This window comes from Molothrus aeneus, chromosome 1 (genome assembly GCF_037042795.1).
Source record: "Molothrus aeneus isolate 106 chromosome 1, BPBGC_Maene_1.0, whole genome shotgun sequence".
In the NCBI taxonomy this organism is placed as follows: Eukaryota; Metazoa; Chordata; class Aves; order Passeriformes; family Icteridae; genus Molothrus; species Molothrus aeneus.
The window spans coordinates 81544320-81564478 of NC_089646.1; the positions used below are offsets into that span (position 1 = coordinate 81544320).

A 20159-nucleotide genomic window follows, 5' to 3' on the forward strand; every position below is an offset into this window, starting at 1 on the left:
GCTTTCTTTTTTTGGCTTTGGGGCATCCTTTTATTTTTGTAGTGGGGGGAGTGGAGGAGGTGGGGAATATATTCCTCTTTGAAGTCCTGGCTCCAAACTCTTAAAAAGATCAGTGTCAGGCTTTGTTCTCTATACCCTTTGTCTTTACAATATATCTTATTTTGTTGGGTTTTGTATTTCCTCATGAAATATCATCTGACCTTTATTTTGTGAGCTACAGTCTTGGGCAGAATTGATAGATCAAGAAATTTTATTTTGCTGAAACAATGTAAATAAAAAGGTTTATTATGTTCATATAACAACATAAGTAAGAATGCATCATTGCAGAATGGTCAGTTCTAGCAAAAAAGCAAAAATTGAAGCATAGATATTTCCAACAAAAGTAAAAGTGCATAACTGTCTGTGGGCAGTCTGTATTCTGTTTCTGCTCCTAACAATACATGTATTAAAATTGAGCAGATTTCTTTAGAAAACTCCGTCTTGAGACTAAATAATGATTTCCCATAACTATACAACATGGTTTCCTTCAAAATGAATTCTTTGGCTGGCTGCCAAAGCCAGCATGTAAGTGTTAAAATGCAAAAGACTAAATCCCTCTGAAGAGAGTGCATGACTGAGGATGGAAATGTTTTTGGTCAGTCTGTCTCTCCATCACATTCAGGAAGATTGGCAGCAGCAGCACAGGGACCAGAGGTGGTAAATGTAAGGAGTAGCTGCTCTCCCTAGGAAGAGTATTAGGGCTCTGTGCTGGATGAGGTGTGAAGTTAGTGGTTTTTGACTGTGCTGAAAGCACTGAAACCACTTTCATCTAGGTGGGGGTTCAGTCTTTTTTGCCTTACACTTTCTTGTATTTGTATGCAATATGTGCGTTTGAACAATGAAGCATAAACAATTCCAAACCCTTGTTCAGAAAAATAAGAAATAAGTAGGCATTGCAGCAGATGTTCCCGTCTCTTCCCTGAGGGTGCAGACAGTCAGAAACCAAATTCCCTTTAATTATCCCAGTAATAGACATAGGCACATACATAAGAATGCAGCAATATGTACTTCTAGCTGGGGAGCTCTGGCAGGGCAGAGAAAACAGGAATGCAGGCTAGATTTTAGATCTTGAAGGTTAGAGTGCATTGTTCAAGCAGGTGAGGGAGCTGGGGAAGGGCAACTGCTGTGACTGTGTGTGCCCTGCCTGGAGAGCAGTAGACAGGTGGCCAGGGCAGCCACTTTGTGCCTTCTGAGAGAATCAATGAAAGATGCGAGTAGCTGGGTAAAAAGAAGCAAGTTTACCATAGGTTTGAGAAAGAAGTTCAAGTTTTCACGCATTCAAAGTCAAGAAACATATACTGTAGCAAGTACGTTCATTTTCTCTTTTTCCTATTAATAATAAATTACTTACACCCCTGCCTCATTACCTCCAAAATTGTTCTGAAGCTGTAATAGCTGTTCATAAAATGAATGCGCTGTAAACAGGTGGTGAACTTTCTGGAGAATATCAAGAGGTTTATGGTCTTGGGATTTATTTTATTACAAATGATTTAAAATGGAGAGGAGCACGAGAAGCTAGCAGAGCTTCTAGATAAGGCTAGATATAGATATTTATTTCTTGGCTTCTGCAGTTCTCTTTGTATGGTAAAGTAAGCTTCAGGACTGTATTAAGTTTTATTGCTTAGTGGAAGGAAGGCAGCTGGTTTGTTTATGGGATCTAGAGACCTCCAGAATACTGCAACTTGAAAGGGGTCTGTAGTTTTGAGATTGCTTTGTCTTTTGGTTGGTTCTCTTTTTATTTCATGTTTTCTTCCCCCCTCCCTATAAGCAAAGATGAGCTCTGAACTGCAGATGGAGATCTGACATGTTTTCATGTTTCCAAAGGAGAACCAAATGTAGTGTGGTTAGACTTAAAAGAGGAATCTTTTAGTTTGTGGTTGCTGATTTAATCATTTTGGACAACTTTGTAACTTCATCTTTTCCTTTATAGAGGACTGGATTGCATTAAATAACCCTGCCTAGACATTTTTTTTTTTCTTGGAGGGAAGTAGTAATGTTCTGTTTTCTTATATCTTCCTGGGCACCTTTTTTTGGAAACTGTAGAGTTCCTACTGTCTAATCACTAATTACCAGAATGCCTATATTTTTCAATATATTATTCAGATTAAAACATATCAATCATTTCTATAGGAAATATTTTGAATTTTCAATTCTATTAAAAATAAGGGCTTGACTAAACATATAAACATATATTCTTTCATGTCTCAGTTATGATGTGGATCCACATACTTTTAATTCTGTACACAGCCCTGGTATAAATAAGTTCTGTATAGCAAATTAAATGTCTTTTTCATTAAAATGCAATACTGAGTACTGTAACAGATCCATCTGTCCTAATCCTTTCATTTTACAGAAAAGCATCAAATGGTGTTGGACGATGTTGTCTTTTTGTTGATGAACTACTGCTCTTCTCCTCATGTGTTGAGTCCAGCCTGCTTCTGGTGTACTCCATTAGATTGTTAGAGCCTTCTGGTAGCACAGACTATTAGATTTATTTACATCTGTGGCCCTCCTTAGGCTTGACATTTAAATATTTGTACTTTATCTATGAAAAAGTGGACATGCCAACTACATTCTAGTAACAGGTGGACCAGGAATTTTGCTGGAGCATTGAGCTGGGATTGTCTTTTCAATTTGTATTTTTTTTCCAGAAAACATTTGTCTCTTTCTGTGAGGTTTAAATGTTAGGGAGTTGCTTACTCCTTGTTTATTTAATTGACTAAGGTTGTCAATGCAGTCGTTTTTCCTTTTTGTGTATGAAAAATTACAGAAAAAGCAATTTCCTGGTATCTTCTAATTCATCCTGGTGGTGTACCTAAGTGCCTAGTACTTAATGTTGTGTTAGTTGGGCATTTTCTTTCTCCTTCTACTTAACTTCAGCTCTGGAACCAAAAATGAATGCTGGTCCTACCTTTGAGCTCTACTGTTGTAAGATGCATTAATAATTATTTTGTCTGCTCCTGCAATGCATGCTAAAGGAGGACAGCAATAGGAGGATGTAGGAAGGATTAATGGATACCCAGACTGCTGACCCAGGGCTGTAATTGTATTTGCTTTACATCCCACAGCACCTCTGGATGTACAGCCTAGGGAAGGGGCACTCTACAGAATCTCCCTGTGGGATTTTCTCCAGACCTGTGGAATAAGGCCCCACAGGAAGGGCAAGGCAGTCACCTTGGGGATACAATTCTGCAATAAGCTGTCAGGGTCATAAAGCTGAAGAGGTGTATGGTCCTGGAAGCAGGTCTACCAACATAACACTGCATGTAGAAAGCATGTCTGGAATGAAAGGAAAAGCAGCCTGTAATGGGCAGGCCTTCCTGCTTTGCAGTGAGCTGCTGTCTTCCAAGTGCTTGGCTTCCACCATGGGCCTTATGGAAGAAGAGCAGGGCAGATGTTTGTGCTTAGATTTTGTAATATAGTTGAGCATATTGTTTTTGCTGGAGTACTGTAACACATAGAATGAATCTTTTCTGTAAGAGAAATCAAAAAATATTTGCTGTGTTAATTATAGTTGTTTGATGAGGTTTTTTATTTTATGATTCTTTTATCATATTTTTTATTTTCTTTCTCAAAAGAAATGGCACTTTTAATGATTTAATGGATAATGCATCCAACAGAAATAAACTAATTGGGAAAAGTCTGCTCTGGACTGTTTTGCAACAGAGCTAAGCTAAGGTTAGAATAGGAATTTGCTTCAAAGTAAAAATAAAGCATGACTTCTCAAGTATATAAAGAATAAGTTCCATTTGTATGGGTTTAAACACTTTGTACCAAAAATAGAATGACCACAGTTGTGGTGGAACTTCATGGTACTGCAGCCTGAGGAGTGCACAAAGTAGTTTGTTCAGGTGCAGCAATGGGTTTCTTTGCATTGCAATGACAATCAGACAAGCCCTGATGCCTAATCTGAAGTTTGTTTGCAGCTGTGTTTTCAGAAGGTCACCTGAGGGGAAAAAAATAACCTGTATATGATATTGTCAGTTACGTGTTTGTAACTATAACTGCTTTCTACCCAGTATTTACTTTCTTTTTTAGACTTATTGATCGAATTTATTTAAAAAATTGGAGTCATTGCATGCAAATGCTAAGAAACACATGCCTTGTGCAAATTCTAAAAAAGGACTTATATTTTTGACAAACTAGGCCTCAGCTCCCTTCTGGTAAGTGGGAGTGTGAATTGTGATTGATTTCAGAAGTAATACAGCTGTTCTTTTGCTGAACTTTCTTGGTGGAGTCCTCTTTTTAGTTGGAACCTGTAGAATAGTGTTGGCATGTATTTCCTTTCTTCACTTGAGTGGTGGCATCTTTTTTCCTTTCATCTGCAGTGAGTCAATGACTTACCAGCAAGGGTGTGTTTAATACATCTCTATGAGGAGAGAATACAGTATGAAAGAGGTAGGAAAACTGGCCATTGGAAGCATAAGAAAAAAGTATAGGCAAAAGTGAATTGTAAAATATTCTGCAACAGTCTCTGTCTATGCCCTCTTTCTTGCCTGTTTTCCCAACACAGAGCAATGCTTGTTAACCTGAAGTAGTTCTGGTTGAATTTATTATTCACAGATATATTTATAATATAACATTATTTTAAGATGAGAACTTAACAGTCACACTGAATTGATACCAGTGGTACACAGAAATTACTGAAGAAAATCTTGTTTTTCTCAGTTCTAGTTTTACCATAGAGACTGTGCAGTCCTGAAGCGCCACAGCAGAGCGTTTACAAGTGCTCGTAGCTGTGTCCTTCTAGCACCAATGTTGTAAAGAAAGCCCTAGGCAGGACATGCTGAATGAATGAACAGGTGGATTTCCTCTTGCCAGCCCTGACACCTTGCTTAATAGATTCCCCTGGGGTTAATGGGACTGTCACCAGGGCAGCGGGGGTGATGCAATGGAGTCAGTGTGGCACATCCCTGGGGAGACTTCTGACATGTCTCGCTGCCTTTGAAGAGGAGAGTGGTGTAACTTGAGTATCACAGGAGGAGATCTAAGGCTAAAATTATTACACAGCTTCAGGAAGATGGAGTTATTGTATCATCATTAGATTAGATACATTTAATTCTAAACTAGCTTTAGCATGCAGAAATACTTTTTAATTTTCTTCTGATAAGATTAGTGAGTTTGTTGTACTGATGCCACCCAGAGACTTCTGTTAATATTGCAAATCTGCTAGTTTTCAATTACGGTGTTATTTTGTGTTGTTATTGTGGTGGTATTATTATTGTGGTATTATTATTGCTATTGTTGTTATTTTGCTAACAGAGTTTCTTCAAGAAGGTGCTGCTGTGCATATGTTGAAGTTGTGCTCACTATTTTCAAAAAGGACACCATGACACGAGGTGTCACATACATACACTACAAACACTGCTGAAACTTTTTAATATCTATGTTAATTTTTAAATGAAATCAGGAGGTCCTTATGTCTTTGGACTTTGTTATTTGCAAAGTTGTATTATTATTATTATTATAGATCACTTCTGAATTTGGTTCTAAACATACCACTCCATTCCTTGTAAGTAATTTCTCAATTTATTCTACTGTTTACTGTAGCTCTACTTTGAAGTACTGAAGAATGAAACTTAGGTTAGAGGGAACTTTACAATTTCATTTGCAAAGAACTGTAGAGCTCAGCCCTTGGGAGGTCCTTGGAACAATGTGAACCAAACAAGTCATGGCCTGTTGGGCAGATACAAAATTTAAAGTAAAACAGAGACAAATTTCTGGTCTTTCATTTTTTATAATATGAGTATCTAATGTCCTTCTGCCCACCTTTGATTGTTAACCTACTTTGTCTTTAAACCTCTTAAAGAGAATTCCTTGACCTTTCCTCTGAGGGTGGAATCCGGTGTGTTTGCTTTGCTGTCGATTTATGGACCACGACAAACTTTGTTTTATATTAAATTGAAGCTATTAACCCTCCCTCCCAAACCCCGAAGCCCCCAGGAAAACTCGTAACATCCGATTCCCAGCATGTGAAAGAGAGCTGTAACCTTCTCAGAAAGATTTTTTTTTCAACATCCATCTTTTAGTTCCATGAGAAAGTATTTTTCTTGGGAATATTTTTGAGTTATAAGGCCTGCAGATTTCAGTCCTATAACAGCAATGAAAAATTTTTTTGGTTGTTTTTGCTAAGGGTAAGTCTGTCTTGAATGTACCAAAAGGATGTTGGCAATCACCTGCTGTCATGGCTGTATGTGTACCATAGTAGTTTTCCCTGGACAGCTTTGAGTCCCAGACTGATGCCTGCAGATTGGCTAGCATGCCTTCTTAGTTTTAAAGGAAAAAGAAATCCAGGCTGAAGGTGTGTTTAAATAAGTCTTCTCAGTATCAGGAGTAAGAGAGAAGTCAATAAAGGGCTTGGTGTTTTACTGTAATTCACATTAAGGTAGGGCAGAGGAGAGGGAGGGGAATGTCAGGAAGGGGAGGGTTAGGATGGGAAAGCGTAGGGATGTTGCTGTTTGTCACCTGTGATCAGCAAGCAATGCTATTAGGTCATGTGTTGGCAGGGCAGCTTAATTGCCTTACACATTTATTTGTGCTACTGTTGTAGTACACAAAATGTACTGCTGTGTTATTGTGTAAAGCTTGTCATGTTTCATCTGCATGAAAACCATTAATAAATTTAAATTATTACTTCTTACTAGTTTACCATTATGATTTTAATTGGAAGAAAAATAATTTATAGGCCTTTAGTAGCTAATTATGATTTTTTGACTCTAAGGAGATAATTCAAAGCAAAACTAAAAAGTCTTGTTTCACCTATGGATTTTCAGCTAGATTTCACTGTTTTGGTGAAAAGAAACATAATTATTCTCTTAATTGGTTGCATAAGCTTTTATTTTTGCAGTGTACATGGGGTTGGATTGCCTTTTTTAAAATTTTTGTTGGCACTGTTTTTGTTCATTTTCCCTTACAAAAGTGTCATGAAGTTGTAGCTTTATCTCATAAATACTTATTTCTGTGTGACACATGCTGCCACTGTGAGACACATGAGATACAGTTTCAGAGTGTTTTCTGAAAAAGAAGAGCTCTAGCAGCCATTTGCTCTTCCTGACCTTATTCCCTCAAGCAAGAGCACTGCTGAATGCAACAAAGACAGGATAAAATAATTTATATTTTGAAGGGGATTCAGTTTTCAGAGAGATTTCTTAGCAAGTCCTCATTCTTTTTCTCTAGCCTGGGCTTGCCTTGCCCTGCCTGGCCCCTTGCTCCAAACCTGGAAGTGGTCTCAATCACCTGCTTGCTGTACCTTGAAGATTTATTGTGTCGTGCTGAGACAGCAGGAAAAGTGGAAGAGAATTGAGTCTTTGAATTTCAGTCTTCCCTGTAGCCTTCTGGCACTGCAGTACTTGTGTGTCCTGAGCTTTCCCTGGCCTCTCATGCTGTGGGGAGCCACTCCTCTCCTCTTCTTTCAGAATACCAAGGGTCTCACTTGTCCTACCAATGTAGAGCTGGGGTAATTCCATTCTCAGCTGCTTACCTTGTCACTCTTTCAGAGACTGATGTTTCCACAGTGGGTCTGGCTGGTTTTTTTTGTTTTGTTTTCTATTTTTTCCCCCTTCTTTTGCCAGTAACTGAAATTCTTTGTGATTTACCCCTAGATTTCCTCATCTTCATGTCCTACCTAATTTAATGTTTTAGAACTTTGCAATTGGTTGTTTCATATGAAATGCATGATTGAAAAGTTAAAGCTGCAAAATCAAGTGCAAAAAGTTTAGGAAACACCTGATTTATGCTTGCCTGTGTAGCCATATATATATCTATAAATTTTTAAATAAAAATAGATAAGTAAGTATGTATAAGGCTATATATACAGGCCTGTAATATATTTGAGTGTTTTTCTTCCCTCGGAATCCTGCTGGGTTCTCTGCAAAGCATCTGCAGTAATGGCTGATGGCAGCTGTAATCACAGTTATCTAATATGTGGCCATATCCCCTTTCCACCCCAGTGTTTGAATCCTGGTTTGAGCATCCATCCAATGCAGATGGAAATCAACAGTGAATTTAGCTACAAGTACTGCAGAACATGTACAAACTGGCATTGCGAGCCTGAAATTGCCCAGATGCATACGGGCTGACATTAAAAATGCAGAAGTTACTTTTCTGACACCCAAGTGACTCTATTTCACAGTTCCATCTGTTTTTCCAAAGTATATGATGATACAGCTTCTGCACACTGTATTTAATGGTTGTCTGCAATGGCTGAACACGTTTTGACACAGAATAACATTTTTCTCCTGGGCCCATTCCTTAGGAATGGATAGCCCACTTGTGCTAAAACTTTAAATTAGGAACAAATCATCCTGAAACAGACACCAGACATGGATTGTTTCAACTGAGACATTTGCAAAAGCAAAAATATGCTTGTGAGTGAAGAAGAAAGCTTAGAATGAGTGTTTTTACCTGAGCTGCAGCTAATGATACCATTGTCAAAAATTGCACTTCTGCAGCACCCTCAGGGTGTTGGGTTGGTTTTGACTCCATGTTCTCAATGGTCGTGACCATGACCTTGATTTTGGTCTTTCAAGTGGCTGTTTCACACCTGTAATCTTCAATTAGGCCTGAAGCCCATTGAGCCGTACATACTCAGCCCTCTTCACCTTTCATGTAAGTTCCAGCCCACTGCTTTGTGACTACATTAAAAAAAAAGAAAAAAGCTTCAATCAATGTTCTGACAATTTCAGAATTCTAGAGAATGAGGGTTTTGTACAACTGGACTTTTTTAGTGAGCAATTTCTACCATTTCTATTTGTACAGAAATTTTCTATATTCTGTATGTCTATTCTAAAAAAGTAAAAATTAAAGATAATTATGCTCTATTCGCACAATATTGAGTTTATTTAGCCAAACTTTAGTGTCCAGTTAGTGATATGAATGAAAAAAGGATCTACTAGTAATGAAAATACTTAAAGATTTGATTTGCAACTAATTATGTGTGCTTAAGTTTGAAAGTAGGAACATGTTTGTATTCTGAATACTAGTAATGTCCCTTGCTGATTTTCAGTAATTCACATGCTTGTCTGCCCTGCTTAATGTAGCACTAAATTGGTCTGAGAAAGGAAAGTGAAAAAAAAAAGTTCAAAGAATGTCAAATATTTTTCCTTTTTCATCCGTCATTTCTCAACCTTTTTATTGTGAAAAATGATGAAAAGTCAAACCTGCTTGTTTTCCTCATTGCTTTTCACTTAATCAGATCCTTTTGTAAAGAAAAGAAATAACTAAATAGCTAACTAAAAAAAACAACCCTCTAGTCCTCAGCTGTTTTTAATGCATGGAAATTTAATCTAACTTTACTTGAGTATGTCCCAGTGAATTGCAGTTGTACTGTGGTGTTTTCTGTTTTACCCAAGGAGGAAAAACAATTCAGAAAAAAATACGGATAGTTGATTGAAATGTGTATCAGGCCCTATATATTTTACAGGCCTGTATTATAAATTGAATGGCGTGGTGGTGAAAGTCTCCTGTGTTTCCTTAGAGGACCATAAGGGGAAAACTTGCAGACCCACTCGAAATATCTGCAGATTTAATGGTGACTACCTGATGTACTACCCCTATAACATTTATAGTAAAAGTTGTATTTCTTGATTTGTTTTTAGAAATTGCCCCTTGGCTACATGTGTTCAAAGCAGAAGATGCTGTGGACTTCTCACAGTTAACATTTGACCCAGGACAAAAAGAGCTTATTGCTGGAGCAAGGTGAGAAATCTATTTTCTTTTTTGGGTTGCACCAGACTGGATTTTGTTCTTTGTTGATAAACAATATTTAGCCAAATTCCAATATCAATGTGCTCTTGTGTGACTCCCCTGCTTTCTAGACCCACTAAACTGAATGTTATGTATGTTTATTTCTCTAATCCCTGACCAGAGTTACAAGATGGACTGCCTGCCTGGCATCAAGGTTTACAATAGCTTACCCTGTTCTAATTTTTAGGAGGACTGTCCTGGAGTACACAATCCTTGTGTGCATCCAGTAGAACAAGCAGGTGCCATATGGTAATGTGACAAAAGATGCCATTGCACGAGGCTTAGGATGATCCCGAATTTGGCTACACGATGTGGCTCGTTGTGTTGGGATGTTTCTAATAATTATTCACTATGATGCCAGGAGCGATCTGTTAAAGACTGAAGAATTAGTGGTAAAGTTGGTGATAGTCACTGTTTGCACAGTAGGAGAGCACTCTGCAAGCTGTGATCAACAGTGACACTGTCTTAGATGTCAACATTGAAGCAGTGGCAGTCCTTAAATAGTATTTTTTCCCCTCTTAGCGTGTGAGGCATAGTAAAACATCTTGCTTGGCCAAAAAAATGTAACCATCTAAACTTATTATTCACACCCACCTTCTGAATATATTTTGCTTTTGAATTAACAAAGTTCTAGTCACTTCACTTATCTGTTAGGTTTAGCATTGGAATATATTTCTGTTTCCCAGTTTGCTTCTTAGCTGAAAATGAGGTTCAAAATGCAGAGTCATAAAAGGCACTGCAAGAAAATTTTTTCCATGGACCAGTGGAAGTTGCTTATCTACAGGGGAAAGCTTTCTGAGTGTGGAAATAGGCGCATGTGTGTGTGTATATTCATGTATCTTTGGCCCACATGAAGTGGGGTCTTCTGTGCCTTCTTGACGTTGATTTTTCAATTCTGTAAGCTACCCAATGAAACGAGGTGTGAGGTTATCAACTGCTGCTACTCTGTAAGGACTGTCATCATAAGTTGTCTGAGCCTCTCCCCAGGCCCCAGACCCATGGAAATGTGTGTTGGATTTGTTGGATTAGTGCACTCTGTACAGATATTCCAATAACTGTTCAAAAAAAAAAAAGAATACTTTTCTCTCCTTCCTCTCTTATTTTATTCTCTATACTGTCTATCTGGACAATCTGAGTAAAAAATAAGCTCATTTAAACCAGTGCTTTTGATGAAGCTTTTTAAATCACTATGGGATAAGCTTGGGATGATTTTGTTGAATAAGCAGTGACTACAAAAAAAAATCAGCTGTTAATTCTGCTTTTTGCTAAAGATACCATGCATCACAAGATGTATTTTTCCTAAAAGTTAATGATGCTTCAGAGCTTTATATCTCTTGTTTTGACTAAAATTAAAAAAAAAACCATTCAAGGTTATTAAAATTATAACAGCAATTTTGTTTCACACAGGTCAGTATAGATGGCTGTTACTTGTTCATAGAAGGCATTGATTTTCCCTTTCCTTATTCTGCATTTCCATTCTAAATTTTAACCTTTCTGGTGTTGCGTTTGGCCATGGAGATCTTCCTTTCGAATACTTAAGCTTGCCTGCAGTTTTCTCTAATTACATGTATTATTGATTTCAGTACATCCTTTTCACTACACACCCTTCTGTTCTTTAGGCATTGGGCCCCACGAGTCATTGTACATCATGGGGTCCTAGATTCAGAGACTTGCAGCCACTTGTCAGGGTGCTGTAGTCCCAACACAGCAAGTGTTGATCACTCTGATAATCTTACTGATTACACACCTTCTGCATGCAGTCTCCACTGCAGGTAGACCGAATCTATTTATTGTGAATCACAGAATTCACAGAATCACTAGGTAGGAAGAGACCTTCAAGATCATAGAGTCTAGCCCATGCCCTAACACCTTAACTAAACCATGGCACCCAAGTGCCACATTCAGTCTCTTATTAAACACATTCGGGGATGGTGACTGCATGACCTCCCCAGGGAGACAATTGCAGTACTTTATCAACCTTTCTGTGAAAACTTCTTCCTAATACCCAACATATCTTTCCCTTGGTGCAGCTTGAGACTGTGTCCTCTCATTCTGTCAGTTTTTGCCTGGAGAAAGAGACAAACCCCCTCCTGTCAACAACCACCTTTCAGGAAGCTGTAGAGAGTGATAAGGTCACATTTGAGTCTCCTTTCCTCTAGGCTAAACAACCTCAGCTCCCTCAGTTGTTCCTCACAGGTCTTATGCTCTAAGCGCCCCCTCCCCCCAGCTTTGTGTTGCCTCCTCTGGACATGCTCAAGCGTCTCAACGTCCTTCCCAAACTGAGGGGCCAGAACTGGACACAGCACCCAAGGTGTGGCCTCACCAGAGCCCAGTACAGGGGAAGGATGATCTCCATGGTCCTGCTGGCCACCCTATTCCTGATACAGGCCAGGATGGCATTGGCTTTCTTGGCCACCAGGGCACTCTGCTGGCTCATGTTCAGCCGGCTGTCAAGCAGTACCCCCAGGTCCCTTTCTGCCTGGGCACTGTCCAGCCACACCATCCCCAGCCTGTAATCAGATCTGCTCTGATCTTGATTGGTAATAAATGTAGTCAATTTCTTTAAGTTGTTTCTATTTGCCCATGAAGGTAATCAGTGAGTCATGTCTCCCTGTCCTTAACTCATGCATCTTTGGTTTTATTTTCTTTTCCTGCCCAGTTGTGGAGGGAGTGATAGAGCAGTTTTGATGAGAACCTGGTCTTCAACCAGGGTCAGCCCACTCCATCCGTGCACCTTCAGGATTCTGCTTTAGTAATTTAGTGGCATTCTAAACTAGAGAATGATTTTTCACAGCCAGAAGCTGTGTTTTGGTTCATCTTATGTTTATAATTGACTTTTTCCACCGTAATGGATTTAATGATCCCAAATTTCTCTGCCTTAGAAATCAAACAAAGTACTGTTGTGGAAGTTTGATACTATTGGAAATTTTTAAATCCCTTTTCCATTATTGATATTCATGGCAGGTGACTCTTTTTCATTTATGAAGTTCTACAGCCTCTAAAGATATTTATGATTTGTCTTATTGAGAATGGTAGCAAAGATCCCAACTGGGATCCAGACTGCATTCCTGTTGGGAGCTGCCAATGTCATGCAGCTGCATGGAAAGACAGATATGATCCTATGATACCCCAAAAGGTGCCTCCCAGATTGATTGAGAACTTTTGATCTCTTTGCACAAGGTTCTTTGGAGACTTTAAATTGTGCTAGTGTGCAATATTCTCTTTATTTATGCTTGAACAAGGTTTAATGAAATTAGTTATGAATGTAAGGAAGGACTGCTAAAAGGCAGATGAGAAGAGGGTTGGAAATGTGGTGCGGCTAACAAGGCCTGAGCATGTGCACAGCGTGTGCACAGCACCTGCCCATAAATCCATCAGCAAGTGCATCTAGAAAAGGATGTAGCAGTATAAATGGAACAGCAGTGTTGATAGAAAACCAGATAGTTTAAGTTGGCCATGAGTAATTTAGTCAAGATGCAATGAGTTTTGTCACATTTTGTTGAGGCAAACAAAATTAGAACAGAAATAATTTTGATATAGAGGTCTTCAGAAATATGGAAGGGACTTTATTCTATAGTATTCACCATAGCAGGCAATATCTAGGATGTTCATCCTATATTTCTGAGATTAGTCTTGCTTATCCAGTTTGGGAAATAAAGGTGGTCTTCTGATGTGTGTGGGCATTCTGTTGCTGTGCAAAAATAGATGGCTTACAATTGTATCTATCTGCCTTTCCCCGCCCTCAGCTTCCTTAGGTTGTCTTCCACTCCTTGTGAGAAGGTTATAACTGGTTGATAATTTTTTTTTTGTTCTGCAAAACATCCAGTTCTCCTATAGATATTGAGTTGATTAAGCTGGAGTCTTCTTGCCTTGTTTCAGTTTCCTTACACCATCAGCAGCAATCAGTGAATGGTACCACTCCAACGCTAGTATGTGCCTTCACATTAATCATGCAACCCATGCTCCCAGGAAACTGTATCTTTAAAATGTGCCCCAGGCATTGTTCTTAATATTGTATGTGACCTGACAGATAAAAATAACTGAGTTCTATTGCAATCTGAAGCCTTCTTGGGAGTTCATTTGTTTTCTTAGAAAAAAGCTAACCCATATGGCAGGGCAGAATTTACTTTTATAATTAAATGGCACCAGCGAAGGATTACTCTCAGGGCATTAGCTCCTCAGTAAGATCAAGGAAATGAGAAACTACTTGTTTATCTTATTCTGATAAATTCCAATAAAATATTTAGATGAAGTATTTATCTGTGTATTACCTGGTGGACTGATTTAGCATGTAATAAAATATTATAGTGATTTCTGTATTTTGAAATACCAGTAGGCCTAAAGATTCATGGATTTCTCCAAGAACACCCTTGTCATCTTTGCTGTGTGAAAGTGCTTTGCCATATGTTTCTTTAGGAAGGTCAGTTGAAGGGGGAGAAGACCAGATTAGGGGAAGGATAAGACAGTCTGTGAATTGCCCAGACAAATTGTGCATTGCATTTTTTTCCTCCTCATCTCCTGGCAACGTACATAACACATAGCAGCTCTAGTTTTGATAAACCAAAAATTGCTAGAAGTGTTTAATCCATTTTGGCTAAATGAGAGTCGACAAAAAGTATGTCTGAAATCCAGTAGTTTAGGGCAATTTTTAAATTTTTCTTCTTTTTTTTCTTCTTTTTATTTTGTTTTCCCAGTGGTTTTGTTTTATTCAAACCATATGAGAAGAATTATGCCTATTTTTAAAGAGAAATGAAGTTATCCTCTTTTCTCAAGCCTCCTATGCTTGAAATTTTGAAGTGGTAGCAGCCTGGATTGAGTTCATTCCTAAAAATGTCGATTATTTTTTAATTCAAGTTGGGCTATATTTTTAAATGATATAGTTAATATCAGAAATAGGTCTCAAAGCTATCCAACTTTCTTTTTAATTGGCTAATACATACTTAGATATACCTTACCTTTTTTTTTTTTTTTTTTAACACAGAGTATCCTAATAGTGGTGGCTTTCTCCTGTATGTTCTTCTTAAAGTTAATTAAACTTGGTTTTTAGGATTATGTCTTGCTTTGAGGTGGCTTATTGCCTCAGTCACTCCTTATCTCACTGATGAAGGACTGCAACAGTATGGCTTCTCCCTTAATTAGATGTGTGTTTGGGAACATTAATTTGAACCATTACCACTACTTGCCATAATAACAGAAAGCCAAATTAAAGGATTCATTAACAGTGGCTTAAGGATCTCTAATAAAGGAATAAATAACTACACAGGTTTGCTTTTTACTGTTGTCTGCTCCCAGCTGGAGAATCTGAGAGCTTCTTGTTAATAAGGTGCTCTGAAGGCTACAGATACAGGGAGAATATACAGGCAGAGGGAATTGGTGCTCTATTCTTTCAACATCCTTCTGGGTATCACTGCTCATTTAACACTTGGCTCAGGGTAATCAATGTCTGTCCTTCCACTGACTGAACTGGGTTAATCTAACCCAATCTAATCTAAAGTATGGTTTAATGCTAAATCTGTGACAAATTATCATCTAACTGCTGCAAAAAGAGAGAGGTCTTTTCCCCCCTACTGCTTGTCTTTCCTACCTTGCTAACAGGTTCCTGAAAATCTTTTAAAGCTTCATACATCTCCTGCTCATGCCTGGTTCCACTCTGAAGTTTTCTCCTTCTTTGCACCGATGCTGGTAGTAGTCTGGTTGCAGTGACACTAGGCAATTCACTAACTCCACAAAAGTCCTTCCTGTTCTTGTTCTGATTTAATGTCTTGGCATTTTAATTAGAATAGCTGACGTGGTGCATCATCACAGGAGCCCTGGAGTTGACTCAGAGTAAGAACAAAAGAGAAATGACCCCTTTAATAGGGGTAAATGGAACTTTTGTAATTGTAATTTCAGTTTATTAAAAAGAAAAAGAAAATATCCAAACTTTGGATACTTTAGACTTTTCCACTCCCACTGACCTTTCTTGCACCCCACCTCCAACAACTCCAGCAAACTTTATGTGCCCAAGTTGATTACTGTAATAGGAGACCACAAAAAGTTAAAACTGTCTAAAATTTCTGGTTTTAAGCCCATTTCCATTGTTGGGGGTCATTTGGATAAGATGGAACAGCGCTTAAATATAATTTCAAATTAATCTTGAAAAGAAACAGAAGATTAACATATTGAACAATGAAATGGTAACAAGACCGCATGGAATTTGCATGGCCCTTGATGTGAGTGAATACTGTACATTATATGTAATTTCTGCCAAAATATAAAAATGGGGGCATGTACTTTGACATATGTGTTGCAGCAATAAAAAAACTATTAAAGATTTGGCTAGCCACAGTTATGAAATACAGGATTAATATTTTGGCTGAGCTGGAATTTCAGGATAAAGTTGTATCCAACAACAGCTTACTAAATAAATAGGTCAATAACTTTACAAACTCACCTGGACTAAAACATAATACTCAGAAACATCTTTGACCTGCATGCATTGGAGGCAGACAGGTGTCAAATGTTGCGAGGCCATTGCCAGCTGGGCAATGTGGGGAACTGAGTGCTGTGTGTGAGAAGTCAAGGCCAACAGAGAAAGATGTTAATGGAAGTTTGAGATGGCAAGCCATGACTTCAGGAGGAGGGTGACCTCCAGAGGTGCAGAGGCACCTGGTACTTGTCTGCTTTTTCTGGAGAAGCCCATGGCAAGAAATATGTGGAAGTGACATCTGGCTGTTGTTGAGCATCTGTGCAGGAGTGCTGTGTTCTAGGATCTTCAGCATAGCTGGGGCTGTATGAGGAACCACAGGGATTCAAAGCATGATTTACTAATCCAGAGGAGAAAGTATCAGAGAAGAAAATCAGGTTTCACAGGATCTGAGTGGATTAATTCAATTTTTATTGGGATTCTATCATAATTGAATCCTATAGTGACTTTCTTATTCATTTTGACATGTTTATTGTTTCACTGTTCAGCTTATTATTGTGTCAGTCTGCCTTTTGCCACTTTGAATATTAATAAAATATGGCTCATCTTCATTCCTCAAGAAAACCTGTAATTTTAAACATTATTTTAAAAGAGCAATAAGAACAACAAAAATCACTTCTCCATAATTTTTAGGATGGATCAACAAGACCTACTAGTCAGAAAATATTTATCTCTGCGCATATGCTGTTTTCACATCTTTAGCATTTATCAGTAAGCCTCTCATTTCATTATTCTCATTTGCCGTGGCTTCCATTTAATGCAAAATGAAGATAATATATAACTTCTGGCCATTCTGCTTTTTGTTATTGTAGTTTGACCATTTTCATAAATGATTCAACTAGAACACTAGAACACTTGTACTAGGTTTCTTTTATTTCCAGTATATCATCCTTGGCTTTTTTAGATATTTTTCCTATAGACTTATAATTTAGCCAAATATATTTTGTACATTATAGTTTTATTTTTATTGATTATCTCCTTTTGTCCTTAACAGGTTTTTTTTTTAAATTTTCTTTCCACTTGCTGACTTTACTGCGCTGCAAATCTAGAATTGCCTTTCACCCAGAACTTTACCATCTCAATTGTGGAATTGTGAAATTTTGCTTAATAGTTGACTCCTGTGGAGTTTATACTTTGCATTTTCAGTCTTACTATTTTTTTCCTCCCAGTGAATTGAATAAAATTTTCTTCTTTCATGTGAGTTAGTTTATTGAAAGAAGTGAACAGGAAGTAATCTTTTGTTAGTTTATTTCCAGGAGATTTGGCAGCATGTCTGGTCATACCTCGAATGTTTGAGTTTGCTGAAACCCCGATTTCTTGATTCAGGCTTTCAATTGCAAATGCATGTGGGGGCTTAGGATGGGTTATGGGGATTTTCTGTGATATTGTTATATTTTGCCATCTTTTTTTAAAAGGCCTAATCCCTGAATCCATGTCTCCCTGAACTGTGTGTGCCATCTTAATGTTCTTCTAATTCATGTCTGTTTTTAGTGCAAAAGTATTTATTGTTGTCCCATTCATCTTCTGTAGCTTGCAATTTCACAAAAAACAAGGTAAAATGCCGGATTTAACAACCATTACTAACATGATATACTTTTGAATCTTTATGAATTTTTAATTGTTTTTTTTACTTGGATTGTTCAGGAATATACAGAAGATTAGTTTTATACTTTTAGCTGTAGTCATACTGAACATATTCGCTGCAATAGATTGAAATATATTGTTGTGAAGGAGGTGACTGGATCATGCTTTTTGTGTGCTTTCATTCAGCTCCCACTGATACCAGTGGAAGTGTTTACCCTTGGGTTTGAGCAGGCTCTTGACTAATGGGCTTTAATTATAACAGCTGAGTTAGAAGAGTTGTTCAGTGCTGTGAATATAAAGCAAAATGCTTACTGCCTGCTGGATCTCCGAAGGAGTAAAGGATGTTGCTTTATCTCAGTGTTAGTTGTGCTTTCTTCTCATTAAATGTCCTTCTGTTTGCAGATTTATGTAACATATTTGCTTTCCTCATTCATTAAGCACCAAATGGAAACAAATTTGCCAATTACCACGAGTGTCAAATCAGTTTAGTTCCAGCCTGCAAAATTTGTCTTGCTTGTTGCCACCATATTTGGAAAAGAAGCAGGGTTGTGTGCTAAGAGGTAGTATCTGTGCTTCAGAAATGTAATTTCATTTTTCTTTCTCATTCATTGTTGCCTTCAAAGCATAAGTGCACTGGAATAAAGCTGAACCGAGGTTGAAAGATGGCAGTTCAGGGCATAATCTCAAATAACAATTTGAAAAAATGTTTTTACCTGTCTCATGAGGAGAATAATGGCTCAGCACATGTCAAGAAAATTGGCAATGACATTTTCTTTGGACTGCCAGATTTATTAATACTACATTTCCTATGTGTTTTTTTACTGTCATGCTAATTTCTTTAATTTTATTTTAGATATTTTCTCATATGTGTGCTTTCTGAATGAGTTCTCACATGCTAGTGATGCATGCTTTAAAATATTCAACTGTTGGATTTGGAAAGCTGAATGAAATCCTGCAAGTTTTACTGAAGTGGGCACATCTAGGTAGGAATAGCTCTGATTGCTCTCGGAGTGCTAGTTTGACACTTAGCCCAGGATTATTTATGTAGTCACAGTCAATCTGTGCTGTCCATTTGCCCAGTTTATGTTGCTAAGGTGTTTTTACTGTCTCTTGCACATTGCTTTTCTTGTTCAATTTTCCTTCTGCTGGCTTTATAAAGCTAAAAATATTTTAATTGGTTATTGACAGCCACAGGAAATTGAAAAATGTACACTTATTAGCTCTGCCTCTTGATCATTCACATGAATGTAGACATTTTAGTCTCCCTAACACTTATAGGGTCAATTTTTCTAATTTCACACTGAATATATTAATGTGTAGAAGTGTTGTGCTCTACTGAATAGGATAAAAATCTCATTTTCTAGGAAAAAAAAAGGCAAGAAAAATGTTGAGTGTCTGTTTTTGTTCAGGCCAGCACTGCGGTTGTGCATTTATTTGTTTAGAATTTTTAAGTTTGGCACAATAGCTTATGTTTTAACAGGCTGAAATGATGTCAGAATAGAAGATGATAAAAAGACATTATTAATTTGATAATCTGTCCTAAAAAGGCCTCATCAGGCATAAATTTTCAGCAGATATCTGAAGATGAAGTACACATAGCAATTGAAATCTGTATGATGTATGGTCCCGAAAATGAAACATGTGAGACCAGACTGCTCACATATTCTGCAACAGAGACTGCATTTATTTGTAGAGTGAGATGGGGCATTTATGTGCCATTCCTGTGAGTCTGATACTACTGAGTTAAGAGAGCAATTCATACCTGCTGAGGATTCAGTTAATTTTCATTGGAAGGAAAAAAAGTTTTGCACCAGCAGTGAAGTTGGTTTCTTTGATATTGGAGTGAAAGTAGTACAGTGATGGGTGATGGAAGTTTAAATGCACCAAGATGAGGAGCAGACCAAGTATTTATGCTCCCGGCTGAATACTTCTGGGTAGGACATTCTGTGAAAGTGAAGGTATTTTTTGTCATTACAGAGGGAGCGTAGAAGTGTTAGGAGCACTATAATGCATTAGTTCCTGCTGTTTTGGTGAAAGCCTTTCAAGTCCACTTGCATGTAACTTGTTGGTGAAGCTTTGTGTGTGTACATTGTTCTGCAAAGCACTGTTTTCTTTGCTTATCCACTTCTGGTCTCTTCATGATGCAAACCCAAGCATTATAGCTATTTCTTTGTGCTGATTTAACTGTATAATAATAAATATTCTCTTTATTTTACTTTCACATGGATTCTTGCTCTTAATACCCCACCTCCTGCATTTTGAGTAATTCTCTTTAGCAATACTCCTAGGAAAGACTAGTGACATGGTTCCTGTACAGCTACAATTT

At 37.8% G+C, this 20159-nt stretch overlaps 1 protein-coding gene across 2 annotated transcripts in view; it reads left to right on the forward strand.

Moving 5' to 3' along the window:
* Positions 1-20159, forward strand: part of SEMA5A (semaphorin 5A) — a 313648-nt gene that overhangs the window by 106583 nt on the left and 186906 nt on the right. For both annotated transcript variants that reach the window (XM_066559905.1, XM_066559914.1), the window contains exon 5: positions 9636-9735. In XM_066559905.1, coding sequence (XP_066416002.1) covers positions 9636-9735 — 100 coding nt within the window. The remainder of the gene's footprint in view (positions 1-9635; positions 9736-20159) is intronic.